The sequence below is a fragment of the Kryptolebias marmoratus genome, linkage group LG11, assembly GCF_001649575.2.
Source record: "Kryptolebias marmoratus isolate JLee-2015 linkage group LG11, ASM164957v2, whole genome shotgun sequence".
Taxonomy (NCBI): Eukaryota; Metazoa; Chordata; class Actinopteri; order Cyprinodontiformes; family Rivulidae; genus Kryptolebias; species Kryptolebias marmoratus.
In genome coordinates, this window is record NC_051440.1 from 21524504 (window position 1) to 21544500 (window position 19997).

The window sequence follows — 19997 nt, forward strand, 5'->3', positions numbered from 1 at the left end:
AGAGCAGAAGCCAAATCCAAAAGGGGCAAATCCAAGAGGCGAAGTCCAGAGAAACGTAGCAAGGTCGAGTACCAGGAAGCAGAGTCCGATAAGGTGTCCAGAAAGGGGCAGGCAAGAGACGTGGGTCGAGGGACAGGCAAGGGTCGTGATCAGGCAAAGACATGGATAATACGCTGGACATCTACTGGCTTGAAGGCTTTCAATAATCTGGCGAAGAATGACTGGGAGTTGTGAGTATTTAAGCATGGTGAAACAGATGACTATGATTACGTGGGCATGGTAACATGGGCGTGGCTTGGAACTGGGAGTGGGAAGTTACGTGGCTGTGGCATGACTAGAGGCAAGAGGCGTGGCAGGAACAGATGAAGCTGTGACACAAAGACGTAAACCTGGTTTTTTCTCACAGCATTAACCACTGATGTTAAAACCCATAGGCTCATTACAGTTTTGCCATTAATCACCATTAATTTTCTGGAATTTGACACAACACGCCAAGCCACAAGCAGTTCTTGGGTAGGAAGACTAACCCATCCTTATACATCCACTCCAGACACCGTCAGCAGTCACCAGTTAATATGCTGATTGTAGAATCTTCCAGATTAGAGATAAATGTACTTTGGTTAAACCTGTTCTTTCATTTTTCCCATTTATTAGATTTATTTAGGCCTATTATTGTTTATAAATACAGTGAGGTTGGTTAAAACTCTTAAAGCTGTTTCCTGTGTAGTTGTCAGGGGAATAAAAGGTTAGGATATAACTGCAGTTTTTCTGAAAGTAGGGTTGGTTTTCGATCCTCACATATTTTCCCCCTGAGTCAGCTTCATGGAAACTTTGAGCCCTGAGCTGTAGTTAAATTAAACTGGTCACATTCTGCTTGTGATCATGATTTTGTTTGAGACAAAACTAAATAAATACAGAGGGAAAAGACTGAACAGCACACATCTGATTGGGTGGGGTCATCCTGTTTGCTTCAGCAGTCTGTGGTTTTCCACTGTGACTCATTCAGGAAAAATAGTCTGACTAACTGCTTCCTTTCACTGAGAGACAGTTTTTCACTTTTGTTTTCTCTTTGCAAATCAAACAAGCATTTCAAAGTAGCTTAACGTTGCTTTTTGTTGCATTTGGGGCTTTCAGCTGCAGCAACTGCCTATAAATGAAGAATTCCACCTTTGAATTCATCCGTTTGTCTGTAGAGTTATAAGATGTGAATACTACAACGAGGAACGTTATGAAATCACATCATATTCTGTAAAATAACACATAATAATAATACAATAATTGTTTTTATCTTTATTGCCTTTAAAGGTTTGACTGTCTGGCCAAGACGGTTCGGTCAGAGGGATACTTTGGCTGCTACAGAGGTACTGTTTGCATATCTAATCCATGTAACTGACTACACTGCTGTGAATGTAATCTCTCCACCTATGCTGCCCACAGGCCCTAAACCATTTTAATATAGTAACCATTATATGCAGCCATGTACACTCAGCGTGCAGCACTAAGCTGTCTGCTTTATGTGTTTATTTTATTGGAGAGTGTTGTGTTTCTCTGCCATCGGCCTGTTTGTCTTCTGTAGGTGCAGCAGTGAACCTCACGCTAGTTACACCGGAAAAAGCTATCAAACTGGCAGCCAATGATGTCTTCAGACAAAAGCTCTCAAAAGATGGGTAAGTTGTGAATATGCTCAAACAAATTCATGACAGGATCCCATTATTTCCACATTGTACTGACTGACCCACTGTCACTGATGCTGCTCAGGCATCTGCCCCTGTGGGGGGAGGTCCTGGCTGGGTGTGGGGCTGGGACCTGTCAGGTGGTGGTCACAACTCCCATGGAGATGCTCAAAATTCAGCTGCAAGATGCAGGAAGGCTTTGTGAGTTAGAGCAAATAAAAAGAACACAGTGTAAACATTATATCATCACACTTTTTACAAAGACACTTGTGTCAGGTTCTCAGTGTTTTCTCACCTGAGATGGATTTCTGTTCATCCATTAGCTGCACAAAGACCTATGCCTGCTCCAGCTCCAGCTCCGGCTCCAGCTCCGGCTGCGGGCCCTGGCCCCGCTCCATCATTCGTGGCCCCTCCACCACAAACCCAACCACCTCGTCCTCAGCGGCCCTCAGCCACCGGCATCACTGTGGAGCTCCTGAAGACCCGTGGCTTGGCTGGCCTCTACAAGGGGGCAGGAGCCACTTTAATGAGGTCAACACACATAAAACATTACACATCTACACCAGCTAATCACAGCGAATATTACTGAAAACATGTCTCTTCCTCATCATCAGCTCTATCAGATACATTAGCTGTAATAACATTTAGCTGACCTGTATTTATATAGTTTCAGCTCACAACAGAGACTTTCAATGTGTGTGTAAGATCCTTTTCATCTAATTATCAAACTATTTATGTCTCTGGTGTCACCTTTTGTACTATTGTACCATTTATACTTAGCCTTTATGACAGAAACCATTAGCTACGTCACCATGAACTGTTGTCTGGGTTCACTTGGTTTTCTTCCAGTCAACACTGTCGTTACTGAGCTGATTTTAGAATACATAACTCCAGCTGGGTTTGTTGGGACAAATCTAGAAATCACTGATCAATAGAGTCCTGCAGCTATGTCTGCTTGTTGTGGCGTTATTGAATTGCTTCCCCTCTCATGACTTTACAATAATTTCTATTTCCCTTTTAATTATCCAACATCTATTTTCTTCTCATCAACCCAACCAGTATTAGTCTTTACTTTAGATTGCCTTTCATTTCTTCCACATTTAATATATCTTCATTAAAATTTGTGCTTTATTTCAGGGATGTCCCTTTCTCGATGATCTACTTCCCTCTGTTCGCCAACCTCAATGCTCTGGGCCGAGGGACCACGGGCAGCCAGGCTGATGTGCAGGCCAAGGCACCGTTCTGGCAGTCCTTCATGGCAGGCTGCTGTGCTGGATCTGTGGCAGCTGTGGCCGTAACACCGCTGGACGGTAGGTTGGAGACAGAGACAGAGATGCAAAGGGGGCTACCTTCAAAATGAAGATGAACACCACTGCCTCTGTAAGAAACAGAGACAACTTAACGTGTGAAGGTATCAGGAACCATTCAAGTGCCACAGTCCAATAAACAAATCGTTTAATAAGCAGTTAATGTCAAAAAATTTGTAATATTCAAAATAGACATATTAAAGCAACCACTGCTTGTGTTTGCAAATAATCTAAGAATAAATACTGTGTAGTTAACAATAATTTTGCTGACATGAGTAATTTACTATAAAGCAATACAATGCTCATAAGAAAAAAACAGAATGCAATGCTTATATTTTATTCACAATGAAACACAATAAACACCAAAAGTTTAAACTAAGAAACTGAAAGATTTTTAGGATAAAATTAGGTAATTTTTAATTTTGTTGCAGCAACCTATTTTTAAAAAGCGGAAACAGGGGCAACAAAACAGCTAGAAGTGAATTTTACAACTAATTAGGTTAATTGGCAACAAGTCAGTAAGAGTCAGGTCATTTTTAAATCTTCAAAATGATAAGAATTGAAGCTTGTAGTCAGTAGGTAACACTATACATGCCATGGAAACATTATTTTTTAACAATAGGTCAGTTCATTAACAATACAGAATATCTTGGGACATTAAATTAGATTCGACTATAAGAAGGACCATAATAATGTCAGTGGGTCAAAGGTCTACTAACGTTTACAGCCATTAAGTGTAAATAATGTTATCACAGTAAATCTGTTGATTTTTTTTGTGTTTACTACTAAAAGTAGTTTTATGCTCCAAGTGGCAAAGTGTATTGAGTGTGTCCTTGTTTTATAAACGCACGCAGTAATCAAGACCCGTCTTCAGACTTTGCAAAAAGGTGAAGGGGAGGACACATACAGAGGAATTCTCGACTGCACCAAGTAAGGCTGGAGTCTGGAACGGAACACGTGCTTCCCTAACTTTTAATCAGTAACATATAATGCTTCTTTTTCTTGTCTTTTTAAAAGAAAACTTGTCCTGTGTGTGTGTGTTTTCCAGGCGCATCATGAGGCGGGAGGGCCCATCAGCGTTCCTGAAGGGCGCAACATGTCGCGCTTTAGTCATCGCTCCTCTTTTTGGAATCGCGCAGGGCGTTTACTTTCTCGGGGTAGGAGAGGCGGTTCTGGGTTTGTTAGGATAGCAGCAACTGGAAAAGTTGGTGGCGGTTGTGTAGTTTCTGTTAAAACAAAACAAAACATGCTGCTTTAATCAGCACAGAGGATCCAGAGAAACGCAGCCATTCTCCACTAACCAAAGGAAGAGAGATTATTAAGACATTCGACTTACTAAAAAGTGGACAAGTTCATGCTATTAATTCATTTTCTAGGTTTCGGCATGCTGTTTGCTGGGTTCTGTGTGTGTAACTAAACTGAGAGTAAAGTATGTGTTACAGAATGTCTGTGAGCCAAAGTGCTGCTTGGTGCAACAGTATGTCTGAGCCCGTTTCTTTCACCTAAGAGGGGATTATTCTGTCTGGCTGTAATGAAAGAACTGTTGTTTATTATTTTTGAGGCTGCTAACTAAAATGCCTACCAATCCGACCTCTCTGGTTTGGGCATCATCTTTGTTCTCAGTCGATATCTAAAACACTTAATGCCAAGTAGTTTTATCTTCCAGAGTCAATCAGTTAGGTGTTTTTTTGTGACATCTCCTCTCAAACAGGAACTTGCCAACCATCTGCTCACCTTGTTATGCATTCCTCCCACTCCTTCCTGTAGGTCAGAGTTGTAATCTTTTGCTGGACTGGGAGGAGCTCTTTGCCAATCTCTCGAAGGTCTTTTGCTAATCTGTTGGTAATTCTTTAATCCCTGCGATAGCATACAATGCACCTTCAAACGCAGCTCACTTCCTGCTCAAAGGCCACACGTTGGACTGCGGGGCTACTGTCACATTGTCCTGAAGTAAAACTGAGATGGTTAAGTTTCTTTCTTAGCTACGGTAAAATAAACATGTTGCTTCGAATGATGTGAAACAGATGCAATCCACGCCTTATTGTTGCTGATAGTTCATAAAGCCTCAAAACTTTAAGTCTTAAATGAATCAACATAGCAAAGACAATTATAACTGTTAGGCCCGAGGAGGAAGTAAGGCAGCTCGTTTTGCCAACAGGTATTACTTTAACCCACAGGGTGACACTAAAAGCTTTTTTTTTTTTTTACTTTTTAATACAAGACAGATTTTGGATGTGACTATTGTCCCTAGGCTACTACATTTACCTCACTGTAGAATACGCAGCCTGAGAAAACCGTTTGTTTACAAGATGTAAATAAAAATATCACCAACATGCTGAATTATCTGTGTGATTGTTTTTCCATTTTTATTTTAGAACAATGCAAAGCAATGAAACAAACACACATGCACATCATGCTACGTTTCTTTGGCTGTAGTTTACACAGAAAACAGACTGCAAAAGTCTGCAAAGACATCTTTGGTACGCAGCTTTTTCACTTTAACATATCTTAGTGAGGTAAGTGAGAGGACAATTATTCACGAGTTAAAGAGCACTTGCTGAGTTATTAGTCAGTCCACCAGTTTATAAAAATAAACAAAACCATCCCTTTTATAGTATTTGTTGACCATTTCTTCTGTTACGGGGTTCAGTGGTCACCTTAAAGCTGCTCTGTTTGAAAACACTGTTAATCCAGGAACCTACGGTTAGGGTTGGCACCAAATAACATCACTCTGATTTCAGGCATCATCTGTAAGGGAAGAAAGAATCATACAACACATACGAGTCATTTTCTGCCATTTCACGATTATTATTGGTCATTAATAATCCACTTGGCAGCCTCTGTAGTCATGTTCAAAAGGGAGGGGAAATTTACACAGAACAAAACATTTATCACCTCAAAACACAACACAAAAATGACAGAATTATCCCTTTTCATGCCCTACATGAAACTGAGTGTCAGAGTTTATCCATTACTAACATGATTACTGATTGTTAATAAAAGTATCACCATTTTTAAATACAGTAAATGAGTCTGACTTTTACTCTCAGTTCTTCAGGCTAAAAAGGGATTAATAGAGCTGTGCTGCCCCCTACAGATGAATGTCAGGAACTGAATTTGATGGTGTTAATAAACTGCACACTCAGCACATTTTTGTACCTGTTGTGCCATGAGTTCGAGCCTGCTCTCCAGAGTGTTGGAAACCTTGATCTTCCCATTGTCATTATACATTTCAACTCCTCCACCGCTGTAAAAACAAAGAAAAAACAATCAGTGTAAACCTGACACGGAATGAAACTCAGTTCAACTCTTTCTAATCTCAGTCAAAGGAAGACAGAAACTTCCAGGACATTTAAAATCAAAGGAAAGAAGTGAAGTTTTAGTTACTGTACGTTAGCCCAGCTCACATGTTAGATGGAAGAAAACGATCCTGGTCAATTTTGACCTTTATCTTGATCTTCACCGCCTCTTGGTAGATAGGAATGTTCTTATCAACTGCAGCCTGTCGCAGAAAGCATCGACACACAGTTTGTCATGCAGGGAAAAGCCTGTGCTTTTGAAGTAAACTGTTACAATAATCACACGTGCAAAACGGCCGTCTACTCAATCTCACCTGAACCATTTCTACATCCTGCTGTCGGCAGCGGATCGTCACTTTAGGCTCAAGCAGTTGGTAAAATCCCTAAAAGGTTAATTAAAATAATAATAAAAATTATGAATACAAACTGGCTGATTTGCCAGTATTTTTTTTAAAAGGCAGAAGCTGGATATTTTACCTGAAGCACCAGCCCCTCCAGCAGTTTGGAGTACCGACTGGGATCTTTAGCGATCTCTGAAAGTCTTTGACGAGCCTCATTTAGCAGATCCTTAAACATAAACATGGACAGAAGGAGAAAAGTCGGATATTTCCTGAGTCATTGTTGTTGCGAGTCATTTACTGTCAATACCACATGGCGAGTGAACATTTAGTTCAACAAACACCTTCTGTTGACATTTTTATTCACAACATCTGTTTTAAAGAAGTCGTGTGAATGCATGGCGACATGTTTTTTGCACCACAGCCAACACATATTATGCAAATCCATGTTAAGACACGAGCGCTGAGGTCTCACCGTGACCATGTCATCTCGAGCCTTCAGCACCTTCAGCCTCCCTTGGTTCTTCAGGTTAGACATCTGGCTGAAAACAGAAGGTTACCGTTACTTTATCAGGAGTTTTATACGCAGCAGACCAACTTACCTGCTTGTTTTCAGTTCTGGTTCTTATCCAGTGTGTGTGCTTCTATATCAGAGGCCTACTGTTCAGTGCAGTGAGCATGACTGCATCCTTTGGACTCACAAATAATCTTTCATTAAGTGACAAAACAACTCACATTTTCTTATGCTGCTCAATCTGCTTCTCCTTCTTCTCGAAGTAGTCCATGATTTTCACTCTCTGGGTCTGCACCAGTCGGCCCTTCTCAATGTTGAACTCTTCCTCTGCCTGCAGACAAATGCTGCTTCACTTTGGGGTCACAGAACTCGCAGGAATGTCAAACTGAGGGATAATTTAATTACCTTAGCTTCGATTTCCTCCACTTTCTCATTGGCTTCTTGCTCTATGAAGGCCATCATGTGCTTGATCTGCCACAGGAGTCGAAATCATTTGTTTAAATGTAAATGTTAATTTGTTTTACATTTGCTGACTTGGTAAATAAAACCAATTCGAGGTTCATAAAACACTTAACATTCTGTTTTGGAGACTCTCACTTTGCACTTTCTCAATTTGTCTCAAACAAACTTTAATATGTTTACGACAGCTACTTTTTTTATTAACTTGTTTTAATGCGTAACACTGTAAAAATAACTGGCAAAATAAATAAGCAGCTAAAAAGTTGCCCGGGTCGGTTTTGGTCCGTTAGCTTCGGGTTTTTGTTTTGTTTACATTGAGTTTTGTCGACGTCGCGAACGTCATTAAACGCAGCCGTTTGCGACTTTTACGTCTTTACCTGTTTCTGGACGTCAGCGTCGGTGAGAGCCATGTTTGTTATTTTTATAGTTTTCTTATTTTAAAGCCTGGAATGAATCTTCAGCGCCGCTTCTGCTTTGTGGCGAAAAAAGCAGCCGTCAAGAAGAGTACTGGCTCTTTTTTTTAAGTTGCTAGCCAAGCCTGTCACGGGAGACTTCCGGTTAAAACTTTCAAAATAAAAGGGAGGTTGTTTATTTTATTTTTTTATACCTATAATGAGACTTTTAGCCGTTAGCAAAATAGCAGCTACAATAACGCCAGAATCAGTAATGTTTTGTGGGCGCCGCTTTCTTTTTTTTTCTTAAAGTGTAATTTTTATTTGGCAACACTTCCTGTAGAGGTTGAACTTGCACGTTGAGCTAAACTCGTGCTCCAACGGTTGCTAGGATACGCAAAAAAGAACGTTTTTTTCCCACACTGAACGCCTTTTTATTTTATTTTTTCAAATAAAGCCTCTCGTTCCTGTATTGCTTTAAAAGTCGTCCGGGGTCGGTCAGCTGGCGAAAAAGCCGTTATTTTGAAAGGTGTCACAGGAACAGCGGTGTCGTAATTTCGCTCGTCGCTCTTCATTCAGAGCACCTTGTGTACGTGAGTCGTGCTGTGCGCTAACTGCTGCCAGCCAGTGGTGGTCCGCTCATTTTTTTTTTATTTTTTATTAGCAACCTATACAGACAGCGACGGCTGTGTCGCATAATTCCCCCCAGCTTGTGGTCTGTTAGCACCTATTTGCCTTCGGGAAAGGACGGTAAGACTTGCCGAGCCCACGTTAAGTTAAAATGAAGTTTCCTGTTACCGAAATAGTTCCCCGAAACGTGCTGCGTTAAGCTAGCTAACCTTAACTTGCGTGCGTGCTACAGTGTGTTGTGGGCTTGTTTTTAACAAAACAAAATGTTTTCTTTGAACGAGACACCTGTTAGCTTAAACTATCTTGTTTATAATTCAGAACAGGCGATATCTTTGCGATGCCAAAAGGTGTATAAAGACTCGATGGTAGCTGGATTGGTTCGTATTAGAATTACATAAATGTAAATGAATGGTGGGGTTTTCGTTTTACTCCTATTTGGCGCAAAGGGTTTTACTTTGACAGTTTTACCCGGAAGTCTCGTATTAAATTGGCAGACTTGACAATAATGGAAGTTTTTAGTCCACATGAAGGTGTCATCTTTTTTTTTTTTAGATGGCAAGCTTAAACGCGACAGGAGGCTGTAAAATATGTGCAGCAAAGAGATAATTACATTTAGTTAAGATGTACGCACTTTCCCTTTAATGCATGGGGCAAAGCGCGTCTCCTTGAACAGAGGGCACAGACAATGTGTTTTATATAATGTATGTAACAGCTGTTAGAGGAACCAGTCTCTGAGTACAGATTGTTAAAAACTTTGAATCACCTGATCAGACTGTTTTAATGATTGCCATGTCCTTTCTTCACAGGCCAGACGTTCAGCTTTGACTCTTAAGATTTAATGTGCCTGATAGTCTTGACACATGTCTAATTAATGGCGACCTTGGACCCCACCTCTTCTCCCTCAGGGATCACCGCTGTGCCTGCAGCTTTCCACTATGAAACCAAATACATTCTGCTGAACTACCTGGGAATGCTGTCTGTTGGGAGGTCGCAGATGCCATCAACAGATCAAGGTGAGAGGTGGGATTTGGTGATTACATTCACACTGAGCTCTAAAAGAGTTTTATGCCTGTGCACATGTGGCTGCAACCCAAGGTGTTTTGAGTGTGTGGGCATGTAGCCACCTGTTTTCAGCGCAACTTGGCTCTGGCTTTGGGATTCAGATGGCTTTAATGTAGCCAAGTGCTTGTAAATAAATGAATATGTACAACATCACATAACTAAAATCGCTCTAATATTCCAATCTGGTTTCCAGACTGATCTCTCTTTCCAGATTCCTTTATTGAAACCCTATGCCATGACTTTATTTTATCCGTTCTGTTTCCTTTGTGCGTGCCGTTCTAAAGACCGAGATCAGTAAGTTTGTTGACCACATTTCTACACAGTATGGTTCTTTTTATTTCATCCTGCACATTTTGGTGCCTCCTTTGTGCAAGAATGTTCTGCCTGCTCTGTATTTTTGATTGCAGTGAGAGAAACATCCCTCTTGTTTGAACAAAAGCAGAAATGGAACTTTAGGGTATGCTTGTCTTTCTTTATATAGGGTAATCAGGAAAAAATGCTCCTGTATTTTGAGGAGATAAAAAAAGCACTGTGGGAGTTGTGTGAGTTTTCTGTACATTTTTTTGTGCATGTTTGAAATGGGCAAAGAGGGACAGATGACTGCCTGATCCCCGCTTTCCGCTCGGCCCGGTCCAATTTCTGACAGCCTGTCATGTGCAATCACTGTAGGATTACTCGCACGCCAATAGGCTGAAGCGAAATAGTTGTCTGCCTAGCTGTCTGGCTGCGTGCTGACACAGCAAAACACCCAGGAAAACCCAACTCTGATCCTCAGGGTGTTCGTACACAAGCTGACGGGACAAGGACAGAAAAAAGAAGATGGAAGGGGGGCAATAAAATAAAAAAAACAGTATTTGATTACAGCCAAGAAAATGTGAAATGTTAATTATTCTGTCATTAAGTCACTCAGAAGTAATATTTCTGTTGATCGCTGTTACAAACCAGCAGAACCAGAAGTCATCAGCCCATTAAAGTGGAAATAACCAGTGCCTCTGAACTGGATTTATGAACAGAACCGATGATTAACTTTTCTTTTCAGGTGACTAAGTGGTTTCTACCAGAAACCGTCTTGTGTGAATTTGAAAACTCCTGGGTATTTCTGAGTGCAGTTTTTGTTTTTGTGAGGGTTTTTTTTTTCTGCCTTTGCAGAGTTTATTACATCCCCAGCAGTGTAGAGTCAATTTAGTAAATAATTCACTTCCTCACAAGCTGTGCAGCGGTGCCCTAAATCCAAACAATGACGAGGTTATCATCAGGTTTTCTTCTTGTTTGAGCTCCAACGTATAATGCAAGCAAGGTATAAAATCTGTGGAAAGACATGTTTGTTGCACCTAACTTGAAAAGATGACTCTTCCCTGCAGCAAACTTGGTGTTTATGTATGTTTGCACAACGGTTTGTTTGCAAACCGTGTTGTTAAGCGTTGTTATAAGGGTGCAGGTATCACAGACTTTCCATTATGCTGGACTCTACAGATGTTTAACTTTACCCTTTAGATCCACGTGCACAGAACAAGTCTGGTTTAATGTTTATTGAATGTTTTTGTCGGTAAAATGTTATTTTTCTTTTATGTAATCAGTCTTTTATGAAATAAAAACATTGGCAAATAATCCTTTTAAACCGCCTGTAAACCTACGATGTGCAGTTAAGGTGGAATGAAAACTCAAGAGGCATTTTGAATTAAAATATAAATAAAACCTTTATTGTTCTGTTTGTATTTTGAGCATACAGATCCTGAAGTGGTTGTCTGATAGTAAATGTATTTCTCTCTTTCAGGAGATGCCCAGAATAAGAAGGAAAGGGACAGAAGGCTAAAAGAGGAGATAAAGAAAGAGCTGAGGCAGCTGGAGGTGGACATTTCTGCTTGTAAGTTGTCACAGTCGCACACTGACACCTCCTGTTCCCGTTGTTTAACAAAATGTTCAACCCAAGTCTTGAGTCATTTATTTCCACTTAGGAACAGTGGTTTAAATTCTACTACAACTTGCTTTTGTGCACAGCTGGAAACTTGAAACAGTTATATGACACATGACAACATGGTACCCTGAAAATAAATGTAGATTTTACAGATTTTCTTTACATTATTCTCTAGTTTTTTTATACAACCACAGCTGTGGGATGATTAGTCCAGCAGAGCTCCATCTTTAATGTTGAGGAAGATGAGGTATGATGGATGGTTTGGTGAAAGTCTAATTTATTAGAATATTTTGACATTTTCAGCTCTCAGCTGTTATGAGCAGGTGCCCCTAATCTGAAAAATGCTTTCATGTTACTTTGTGAGTTCTGAATGTGTTCTATGAGTAATTGATTTTCCCCACACCCAAGTCGTCTTTTAGGCTTGTAACAGATGAACTTCACTGCTTGTCGGTTCTGTGGTTTGTCCTGATTTCAGCCGTTCCCGGCACAGGATTTGACATCAACCTGTCCCCGGTGTTCAGACCAGCCAACCCAGAGAACTCGGTAGAAGACTGCCTCGCTACGATTGGAGACAAAGTGGCCCAAGATCTCGATACACACCTGCCAGCAGCTGTCCAAACACTCCTCACAGGGTGAGCTTACAGAGCTGTGACTTGGTTTGAAAAGGTTTTTCACATAATGAGTTGTACTTACCAGGCTGTCCTGAAGCAGATAATCATTTAAAGTAAACGTCACAGATGTGCTGCTAAATTAGCATTTCTTGAATTTATTCCCACTTTCATGAATGGCTTAAAAACTAAAACAAATGGTCTACATGAAAACAGTTTTATTATTATTGCTTTCTCACTTTATTTACAGAACATGCTCATTTCACCATCTCAAAGGAAAGATAGAGTCAGTATTAATATACGTCTGTATGGTGAATTCCTGAATTTTTGTAGTTGTGCAGTCAGAAGCTGTTTCATGATTCATTAGAAGATTTGACGGTGAATTTCCACTGTGTTAAGATTTAAAGCAGCATTAACATGTGCATACAGCCACAATAAATATTATAAAACAGCTTTTATTGTCATTAAACCAGTTCAGGCTTTCCGTTTTATGTTGATTATTCTAATGTAAACAATGACAACAAAACAATTAAATGAAAACCCAGAGAGAGAACTTTTTCTTTTGAATAAGTGTCAGGGTGATATCCGGTATAAAAAAAAGAGTCTCAACCGAAGTGTAAAATGCATCTTTTATCCAAACACTGCCAGGAGCTGAACATGAAACTCTAGGTTAACAAAATAAAGGTTATAATTACCTTTTTATATAACTGTCATCTGTAATTTTACTCAAGCCAACTTACTTTGAACTTGCTTTATTTATTAAATTAGCCCTCAGGGTAGAGAGTATTGTTTGGACCTAATGGAAATGATTTTAAATGAAAGTTACATATCATTATCAATGTGTTTCAGACCTCTGGACTACCAGAGATTCAGAAGCACAATACTCGATCTCTCTGCACATACACAGGAAGGCTGGAACAAGGTTTGTAATACTACTACTACTACTACTACTGGTACTACGTTTCTGCTTTTTTCCCTGTAACCTTCACAACACTGGCTTTATCTCTCACCACCACCAGGTGGCAGTGCCTCTGGTGCTGCTCCAGGCTTTACAAAGCCAGGGCCAACCTTTGACAACACTTTTGCAACTGGGGCTGTGCTGCCTGGAGGAGGATAAGGCTGCTGACATCGTTCAGCTCGGAGGATGGGTGAGTTTTTACTGCTGGGACTCTCACATTTTATTCATCACCTGGAAATAAAACAAAAACAAGGAACCGTCTTGGAAGGATAGGGCCCTGCATGTAGGACAGAGAAGACCCACAAATAGTTAGAAAAAGCCGGTCTAAAAGACAGCATGGAGCTGCTGCTGGTGGCAGCAGATAAACAGGGTTTCAGTATGAGTGGAAAATAATAAGACCGTTCAGGACATAACAGCAAAGTGTAAATTGTATGCTGTGCCAAATATGAGTAGGGATTCTTAAAGTCAGCATGTGAAATGGCTCCAAGGGTTAGTGGCAGGGAATAGATCCTGCTGGACTTTAACATCCAGACTGAAAAGCTTGCAGTGGCTAACACAGGTACAGATGAGGGCACCAGAGAGCAAAAACAATCATAATACATGTGTCAGAAAGTGAAAAATGATTTCTAAATTGATGATATACGTAACACGGAAATGTCCTCTACCAATCAGGGCGCTGTTTCAACACCTGACTTGTCCTTTTTAAATGTTTTAGTGTTTATACCAGGAAAAAAGAACTGCTTTAGTGATTTTTTTAACAGGATAAAGGATGGTAAAAATGAAGTTCTGTATCAATGTGTGTGTGTGTGTAAGTGTGGCTTATAGTTCAAAAGTATTTTAATTAGTCCAAAAGCCCTTTAAAATGCATCCCGTTTCCTCTATAAATAAACAATATTTAAATGCCCAACACTGTTTTTTAGTGCTGTAATTATGTTTAAGAAATCTACAGAATCTTACTTATTTACTTTCAGAGGAGTATACAAAGTAGTGATGGGATGAATGTGTTTTCCTTCTTGGCCATACGTTTTAGAACTTTTAATGGATTATATTGACATAGATGCACAGCTCATTTAATTGTAACTTTTAGGGTATTTTGGAAAAACTGGCGCAGTTTTATTTCCACAGTGTTGTAACAAGTAGAGCGCTGCCTGTGGTTGGTCCCTCTAAATGAGGTCATACTGATGAGGAGTCACATGACCTGACATGTAACCGTCGCTCTTGTCGCCATTACCTCACGATATTCTGCCTGGTTTCGTGCAACGTAATGTGAACACAGCACATTGGCGTTAAACAAAGCCACATTCATGCCCAGCGTTATGTTGTTAGAAGATGAGCAGAAAAGGAGGGAGGAAGTGATGGAGGGAGGGAGAGAAAGTCCATGATGAGGCTGTGATAGGCAGGAAGGAGGAACAAAGCAGGGGAGGGCTGAGAGATCAGAGGATGTGCACCGTGGCCACTGAGAGCCAAGTTGTATCTCTATTACTTTGACAGCTGCCTGCATGCACGCCATCCACAAACGGGCTTTCTACCTCCACGCCGTCTCGACGACTTGCTTGTCCGTTTGACTTTCTTGAGCTTTGTGCGCTCAAGTGTAAACCAGGGCTTTCAAGAATTCGCACCGAGGTAGGATGTTTTTCTTTGGAACGGCGCAAACAGGGAACTTATTAGTCTTGATGTGACAAATTCTTAGGTGCTGAATAGATCTTTCCTTACGGCAACATGGCGGCCTCTTGTTACAGAGGAAATGCTTCTCATGAATGTTGACGTAGGTTTTTCGCAGCACAGTGTTCGATCTGAGAAATACAAACACTGCTTTGTAAAACCAAAGTTTTAGGTTTATTATTGACCATAGTTGGTGATAATTTTTCTGTGACGATGTTAAAAAATAGATGTTCTGTTCGTCCTCCTAATTTCCAGGACGTTAACGCGACAGAAGTGACACATCGTGCTAGGTTTGAATGACTCCCTTTTTTGCAACTTTTTCAGTTGCAGCATAACAGAGTAAGGATTATGAAGACCCTAATGTGATGTACACTCCATTTGGCAGGAACAAAGCCACTTGCCCTCAGACAGTTTGCAGCCTGGGGCGGGTAGGAGCGCAACATTAATGAGGTCTGACGGGATAAATGAGGAGAATTAAATTAAAAAGGAAAAACCTCTGTGGTTAAAGAGGCTGCTGACCTATCATCCTAAAGCATCAGACGGCTGTCCTTCTGACAGTGAAAACTGCTGAACTCTGTGTCGACTTCAGCCTTTTTATCTGGCTGCTCTTGCGAATTGGACGTAACGTGAGTCCTGAAATTTGAACGTGGCACACTTCCTCCTCCCACTGTGGCAGAGAGAAAAAACACTTTATGACACCAGACTCAATAGTAAATAGACAGTCAAAGTATTCTATCTTTTAAAGGCAGTTAAATATTTTCTATAGTCCTTTTGTTTTATATTGGGCTGATGCAGCTTTGATTTTGTGGTGCTTCAGTGATATTTTAAGAAAAGGTGTTGTAGCGGCTCCCGTCCAGGCCTTTTGGGGCCTGTCAGATTGCATCCTGTGCAGTGAAACCGTGATCCCTGAGTTACATAAGCGCCGCTCTCCAGCTCCACCGCCGTGCCCCTGAATCAGCATGAGCCTGGACCACAGAGAAGTGCCTGGGCTAAATGTAAAAGCCCTTAAATGAATTAATTCAAATAAAGCTTTTAAGAGCCTTCTCCCCAGGGTCCTAACTGTTGCAGTCGGGGAAACGACACATTATATGACAGCTAACATTAAAGAAGAGCGAGCATCCATCTGCCTGCTGTTCAACTGGTACCACAACTTCATTGGCTGCCTAAAAACAATATTTACTGATTTATTTTAAAGCTGCAAATAAAAATGTCACATTTGCATCAGTAGGGTTTTCCAGTTCCATAAACGGATGGAAATCTAAGGTCTTCAGAACTGAATTCTTGGTGTTTTAACTGGACTGGTTCTTGATTAGATTTAAGATCAGTCTAACGTCTTAAAGGATTTCTGTTTGCTCAGTAAGAGTGAAAAGGCAACACAAACGCAGGCTTGCTGTACAAGAATCTGAGCTGGTCTGTCGTGGTTTCTGTTTGTCCTTGGGCAAGGGTGGAGAACTAAAGCTGACAATAAAACAACACTTGGGTTGGTGCGTTCCTCAGCTGTAACTCTGCTGAAGTACACCATGAAACGTTGAAGCAAGAACAAAACTGCAGTGAGAAAATGGGACTGAGAGGTAAATACTTGTTTCTTTGTTTTTTAAAATTGGTTTAGATGAAATGTTTAGATTTATTTCTAGCTCTCACCTGTTGTAGTGCAGCTGTGTGAAGTGAAAGTTGATTTAATCTGCAGAATTCATGTAAAGGTTAGAGTTGGTTTTAAATAATAAGTGGTTCCTAACGTGTGGCTGTTGATGTTGGAAGTATTACGTCTGTTTGAACACATTTAACAAGCCTTGGAAGGTTTTTGACGTTTCAACTTTGTGCTGCTGTGCCGACCTGACAGCAGCTGCATCTGAAGGCTGGAGGATTTTGTGAAATGACTCCTGCTGTTCCACATGCAAAGCAGCTTATGAAGAATCCGAATGTTGGATAACGATAGAACGCCATCAGATTTAATCTCTTTCCTTCCACCCAAGATACAGCTGGCATGCAGGACACACAGACAGGAAAATAACCTTCAGAGCTTCATGGTTCTTCAGAAGTTGTCTTTACGTTGTTCAATACTAACTTAGATGTTTGTGTCAGGGATGGTGTGAGGAGTCGATCAGCAGTGGGAGTCCGTCTCTGCTGTCAGAATCACTTTATGCAAACTCATTCAGCATTCCTGTCAGACAAACACCTCTGCGCCTCATGCCTGTTTGAATCTCTTCTGTTTGTGACGTGCAGCACGACAGCTTTCTCACAATGGTTCCAAATGAAACCTTCACCTCACCCGTTGAATCCGTCTCAGTTGTCATATCCACACAGGTGTCTGGTTTTGCCTGTTACGTCTGCACAGCAGTGTTAGTTTGTCTCCCTTGATGAATACATGAATGGGACAAAATCATATCAGCTTAAGCCGGTGGCTTCTGTTATTTTTTTAGTTTTTATTACAACAAACTGTAAGAAGATGCATTTTGTCACATCTGTAGCCTGTGATTCAGGGATGTTACTGTGTTGGATTTTACAGCCTAAACACAAAATCGTTGTCCAGAGTCATCAAATCTACTTTTAGGCACATGTTTTTTATTCATCATTACATCACTACATGCTCAGCAAAACTAAAATAAGCTACATATTTATGCTAAGAATTTTATTAAATGCTGACAGGATAAATAAATATAGTCAGATTTTAACACCTAGACTTTAAATGTGTCTTCAGCAGTCCGCAGCATCACATTACATTTACCAAGTTCTTTATGTAATTAATGTTCACATGATGCAATAATGTGCCTGTTACATAATAAAAGAGGCCTGTGGGTAAAATCTATATTTGATCACTAGGTGGCAGAGAAAGTTAAAGTTACACATTGCAGCTGATATTTTGTGAGCCCAGAATGTTTGTGACAATATTTTATTATGAATTCAGACATATTTTAACATATAAATCTATCTTAACCTCCCTCTGATATAAAAAGTGTACTTGTCTTTAAAAATGTTTATATTTTCTTCAAATTTGACCAGTAACACTATGGAGGTCTTTTTTCTGAAATAATATTATTCTTTATATAACAAGTTGGCTCAAAATGACCTAAAACCTTTTCTGTTTTTTTGTTTTTGGTATACCGTTCATGTTCATTAATTTTCCATGCATTTCTGTCTGTACCAGGGTAATGTTTTAGGCCTTGTACCAGAGGACAAGTGCAGTTTGACTATCGCTGAAGACAGCAACGACATTTGCGTCATCCCAGAGGAGCAGCATCCCGAGCAGCCCAGCCCTCCCTCGTTGCTGCTCTGCACAGGAGATAACGGCAGCGATCAGAGCTCCTGGCAGACGGAAAGCTTACCTGTGTCTCTGGCTGGCCACGAATCCTGGGCACAAGTCAGTGCGATGGACCCTGAGGATGTCAAGAGCCTGGACAGCAACGAGGGCGTGGCTCTGGCTGACGAGCGCAGTGAGAACAACTCCTCAAACTCAGACATTGTCCACGTTGAGCGCGAGGACACGGAGCTGCTGGAGGAGGGCGCTGAAGCCGGTGTGACAGAAGAAAGCATGATTAGTGTTTTAGGCACAGAGAGTGAGCTGGCTGAGCTCAGGGCAGAGTTCGGGGACCAGACTCCAGCTGCTCCAGCATCAGCCGGGGCAGACTCCACACCCCCTGCCTCCCTGATTTCATTAGAGGAGCCAGTTGTCATTGAGACACCTGCAAGCCTGTCCGAAGAACCTTCTCTCGTCTCTTCAGAACCAGAGCTGCTTCCCCCTGTCCCAGATCTTGCTGCTTCCCCTCCAGCTGAACCCAAACCTCCGACACCTTTGCCTGTTCCTGCAGAAGAACCAGAGCCTGAGCCAGAATCAGCTGCTGCCCCTGCCCCGGTGCCTTCTGGGGTGGAAATCCCAGCTCCAGCCAAGGAAACCATAACAGCACCAGCAGAACCTGAAGCCACATCAGAACCGGCTACTGACGCACCGCAGAAGACAGAGCCCGTCACAGTGCCTCACCAGCCAGAACCAGAGGCTGCGGCCGAGCCAGATGCTGAAACCTCGACAGCTGAGGAGGCCCCTGTGGCCCCCGTAGAAGCTCCTGTAGCTTTCAGTGAAGCCCAAACTGGGAAGACCTCTGTAGAAACCCCAGGTAAGGAGGACCCAGTGGAGCTGGAGCCAGCAGCGAAGATACAAGCCCTGCTTTACGGAGGAGCTGCTCTGGTGCTACTTGCTGCTGTATCAATCGGTATCATTTTCTTAAGGAGGAGGTAGAAACTGACCCCGTGAAGGAAAGTGCAAATCGAAATACTTCAGTAGAAATAAATATTTAATATTGACATGAGACCCGTACAGATTGTACTGAATTTATCTAATTTGAAGTTTTCTGAAAGTTTGAACTCCACAGAAGTGCCCCTAAGCTGACCAGATTTTAATCACATCTGCATTACTGCAGGATTTGACATTAGCTGCTGCAAACAGACAGAGGAATACGCATCACTCCACTGTACCTTTAGTTCCTGTTTTTCTGTCCGAGTTCAGCTGCAGTTTCTTTTCTAAAGTCATTTTAAAACTTACCCTTATGTTCCTTTTTAGGAGTTTATTTTTAGACTTTATTAAGTTCCAGTTGTTTCCTCTTGTCTGTGGCTTCAAACATTCAGGGTTTTTTTTTGTTTTTGATTATTTGCATCATTAAACACATGAGAAAGGTCACTGATGATCTTATAGATAAAATTTAAAGTTCACACACATTACTGCTCTGAAAAATATAATTTTGTTTTCTTTTTTACTCTTCCCCTTTCTATGCAGAAAAAATAAATTGAAATTTAGTTTAAATTTGAGTATTAATTCTTAAATCAAGCGTATAATGTTTTAAAGTTAGTGCGATTTTGTGTCAATGTTAAACCACTTAAGTGAGGCACTGAACTATTCTCTCCATGTTTCAAAAGGTACCTGGAACATGTAATAATGTACATGCAAGGTGTTATTATTTGTGAATTAAAACATTAAACATTTTGCCCAAGGACAGATGAAAATGTGTTGTGTGCCTAAAGGTAAGCAGCTTCTTCTGCATTCTGTAGAAACCAGGGGTGGAAATTATCACCCGCCACCGGCCAAATGCGGGTAAATATTTGAAGTGGCGGGTGAATTTGATCAACACACACGCCACTGTGGCGGGTTGGCAATTTGAACAGAAAAGGTGTTATTTGTCCTCTTGACATGT

General features: G+C 41.0%; 3 protein-coding genes across 9 annotated transcripts in view; 2 read left to right on the top strand and 1 right to left on the bottom strand.

Annotated features, from left to right (window-relative positions):
• slc25a18 (solute carrier family 25 member 18) overlaps nucleotides 1-5313 on the top strand; it is a 12924-nt gene extending 7611 nt beyond the window's left edge. For all 3 annotated transcript variants that reach the window (XM_025006558.2, XM_017418975.3, XM_017418976.3), the window contains 7 exons: nucleotides 1306-1361; nucleotides 1577-1667; nucleotides 1759-1874; nucleotides 1997-2204; nucleotides 2811-2983; nucleotides 3835-3910; nucleotides 4029-5313. In XM_025006558.2, coding sequence (XP_024862326.1) covers nucleotides 1306-1361; nucleotides 1577-1667; nucleotides 1759-1874; nucleotides 1997-2204; nucleotides 2811-2983; nucleotides 3835-3910; nucleotides 4029-4170 — 862 coding nt within the window. In that variant the 3' untranslated portion in view covers nucleotides 4171-5313. The remainder of the gene's footprint in view (nucleotides 1-1305; nucleotides 1362-1576; nucleotides 1668-1758; nucleotides 1875-1996; nucleotides 2205-2810; nucleotides 2984-3834; nucleotides 3911-4028) is intronic.
• Nucleotides 409-8121, bottom strand: atp6v1e1a (ATPase H+ transporting V1 subunit E1a). Of its 4 annotated transcripts, none has more exons than XR_005233699.1 (12): nucleotides 7968-8121; nucleotides 7537-7602; nucleotides 7353-7462; nucleotides 7093-7159; nucleotides 6757-6846; nucleotides 6594-6662; nucleotides 6388-6482; nucleotides 6140-6227; nucleotides 5638-5728; nucleotides 2854-3051; nucleotides 1969-2174; nucleotides 409-1852 (listed from the first exon to the last, which is right to left on the bottom strand). XR_005233699.1 is itself a non-coding variant. In XM_017418980.3 (10 exons), exons 1-9 carry the CDS (start codon nucleotides 7998-8000, stop codon nucleotides 5666-5668), a joined length of 681 nt encoding a protein of 226 aa, XP_017274469.1. In that variant the 5' UTR covers nucleotides 8001-8120; the 3' UTR covers nucleotides 3107-4206; nucleotides 5638-5665. The 4 variants fall into 4 exon arrangements, 2 of the variants coding, with proteins under 2 accessions (XP_017274469.1, XP_017274468.1); XR_005233700.1 differs by having other exon boundaries at nucleotides 409-1870; XM_017418980.3 differs by lacking the exons at nucleotides 409-1852; nucleotides 1969-2174; nucleotides 2854-3051 and adding an exon at nucleotides 3107-4206 and having other exon boundaries at nucleotides 7968-8120.
• Nucleotides 8122-8520: 399 nt separating this feature from the next.
• On the top strand, nucleotides 8521-19804 carry bcl2l13 (BCL2 like 13). Of its 2 annotated transcripts, none has more exons than XM_017418854.3 (7): nucleotides 8521-8732; nucleotides 9419-9625; nucleotides 11449-11538; nucleotides 12065-12221; nucleotides 13047-13119; nucleotides 13217-13345; nucleotides 17963-19804. In XM_017418854.3, exons 2-7 carry the CDS (start codon nucleotides 9484-9486, stop codon nucleotides 19046-19048), a joined length of 1677 nt encoding a protein of 558 aa, XP_017274343.1. In that variant the 5' UTR covers nucleotides 8521-8732; nucleotides 9419-9483; the 3' UTR covers nucleotides 19049-19804. The 2 variants fall into 2 exon arrangements, with proteins under 2 accessions (XP_017274343.1, XP_037834087.1); XM_037978159.1 differs by lacking the exon at nucleotides 8521-8732 and adding an exon at nucleotides 9174-9313.
• Nucleotides 19805-19997: the final 193 nt, after the last annotated feature.

Excerpts from the sequence above, each read along its gene's own strand:
- atp6v1e1a (XM_017418980.3), bottom strand. The coding sequence starts at position 8,000 with ATGGCTCTCACCGACGCTGACGTCCAGAAACAG. Across the intron at positions 7,463-7,536 it reads TGGAGGAAATCGAAGCTAAG|GCAGAGGAAGAGTTCAACAT; the intron begins GTAATTAAATTA and ends ATTTGTCTGCAG. Across the intron at positions 6,847-7,092 it reads CTCGAGATGACATGGTCACG|GATCTGCTAAATGAGGCTCG; the intron begins GTGAGACCTCAG and ends TTTATGTTTAAG.
- bcl2l13 (XM_017418854.3), top strand. The coding sequence starts at position 9,484 with ATGGCGACCTTGGACCCCACCTCTTCTCCCTCAGGGATCACCGCTGTG. Across the intron at positions 9,626-11,448 it reads GATGCCATCAACAGATCAAG|GAGATGCCCAGAATAAGAAG; the intron begins GTGAGAGGTGGG and ends TCTCTCTTTCAG. Across the intron at positions 12,222-13,046 it reads GTCCAAACACTCCTCACAGG|ACCTCTGGACTACCAGAGAT; the intron begins GTGAGCTTACAG and ends AATGTGTTTCAG.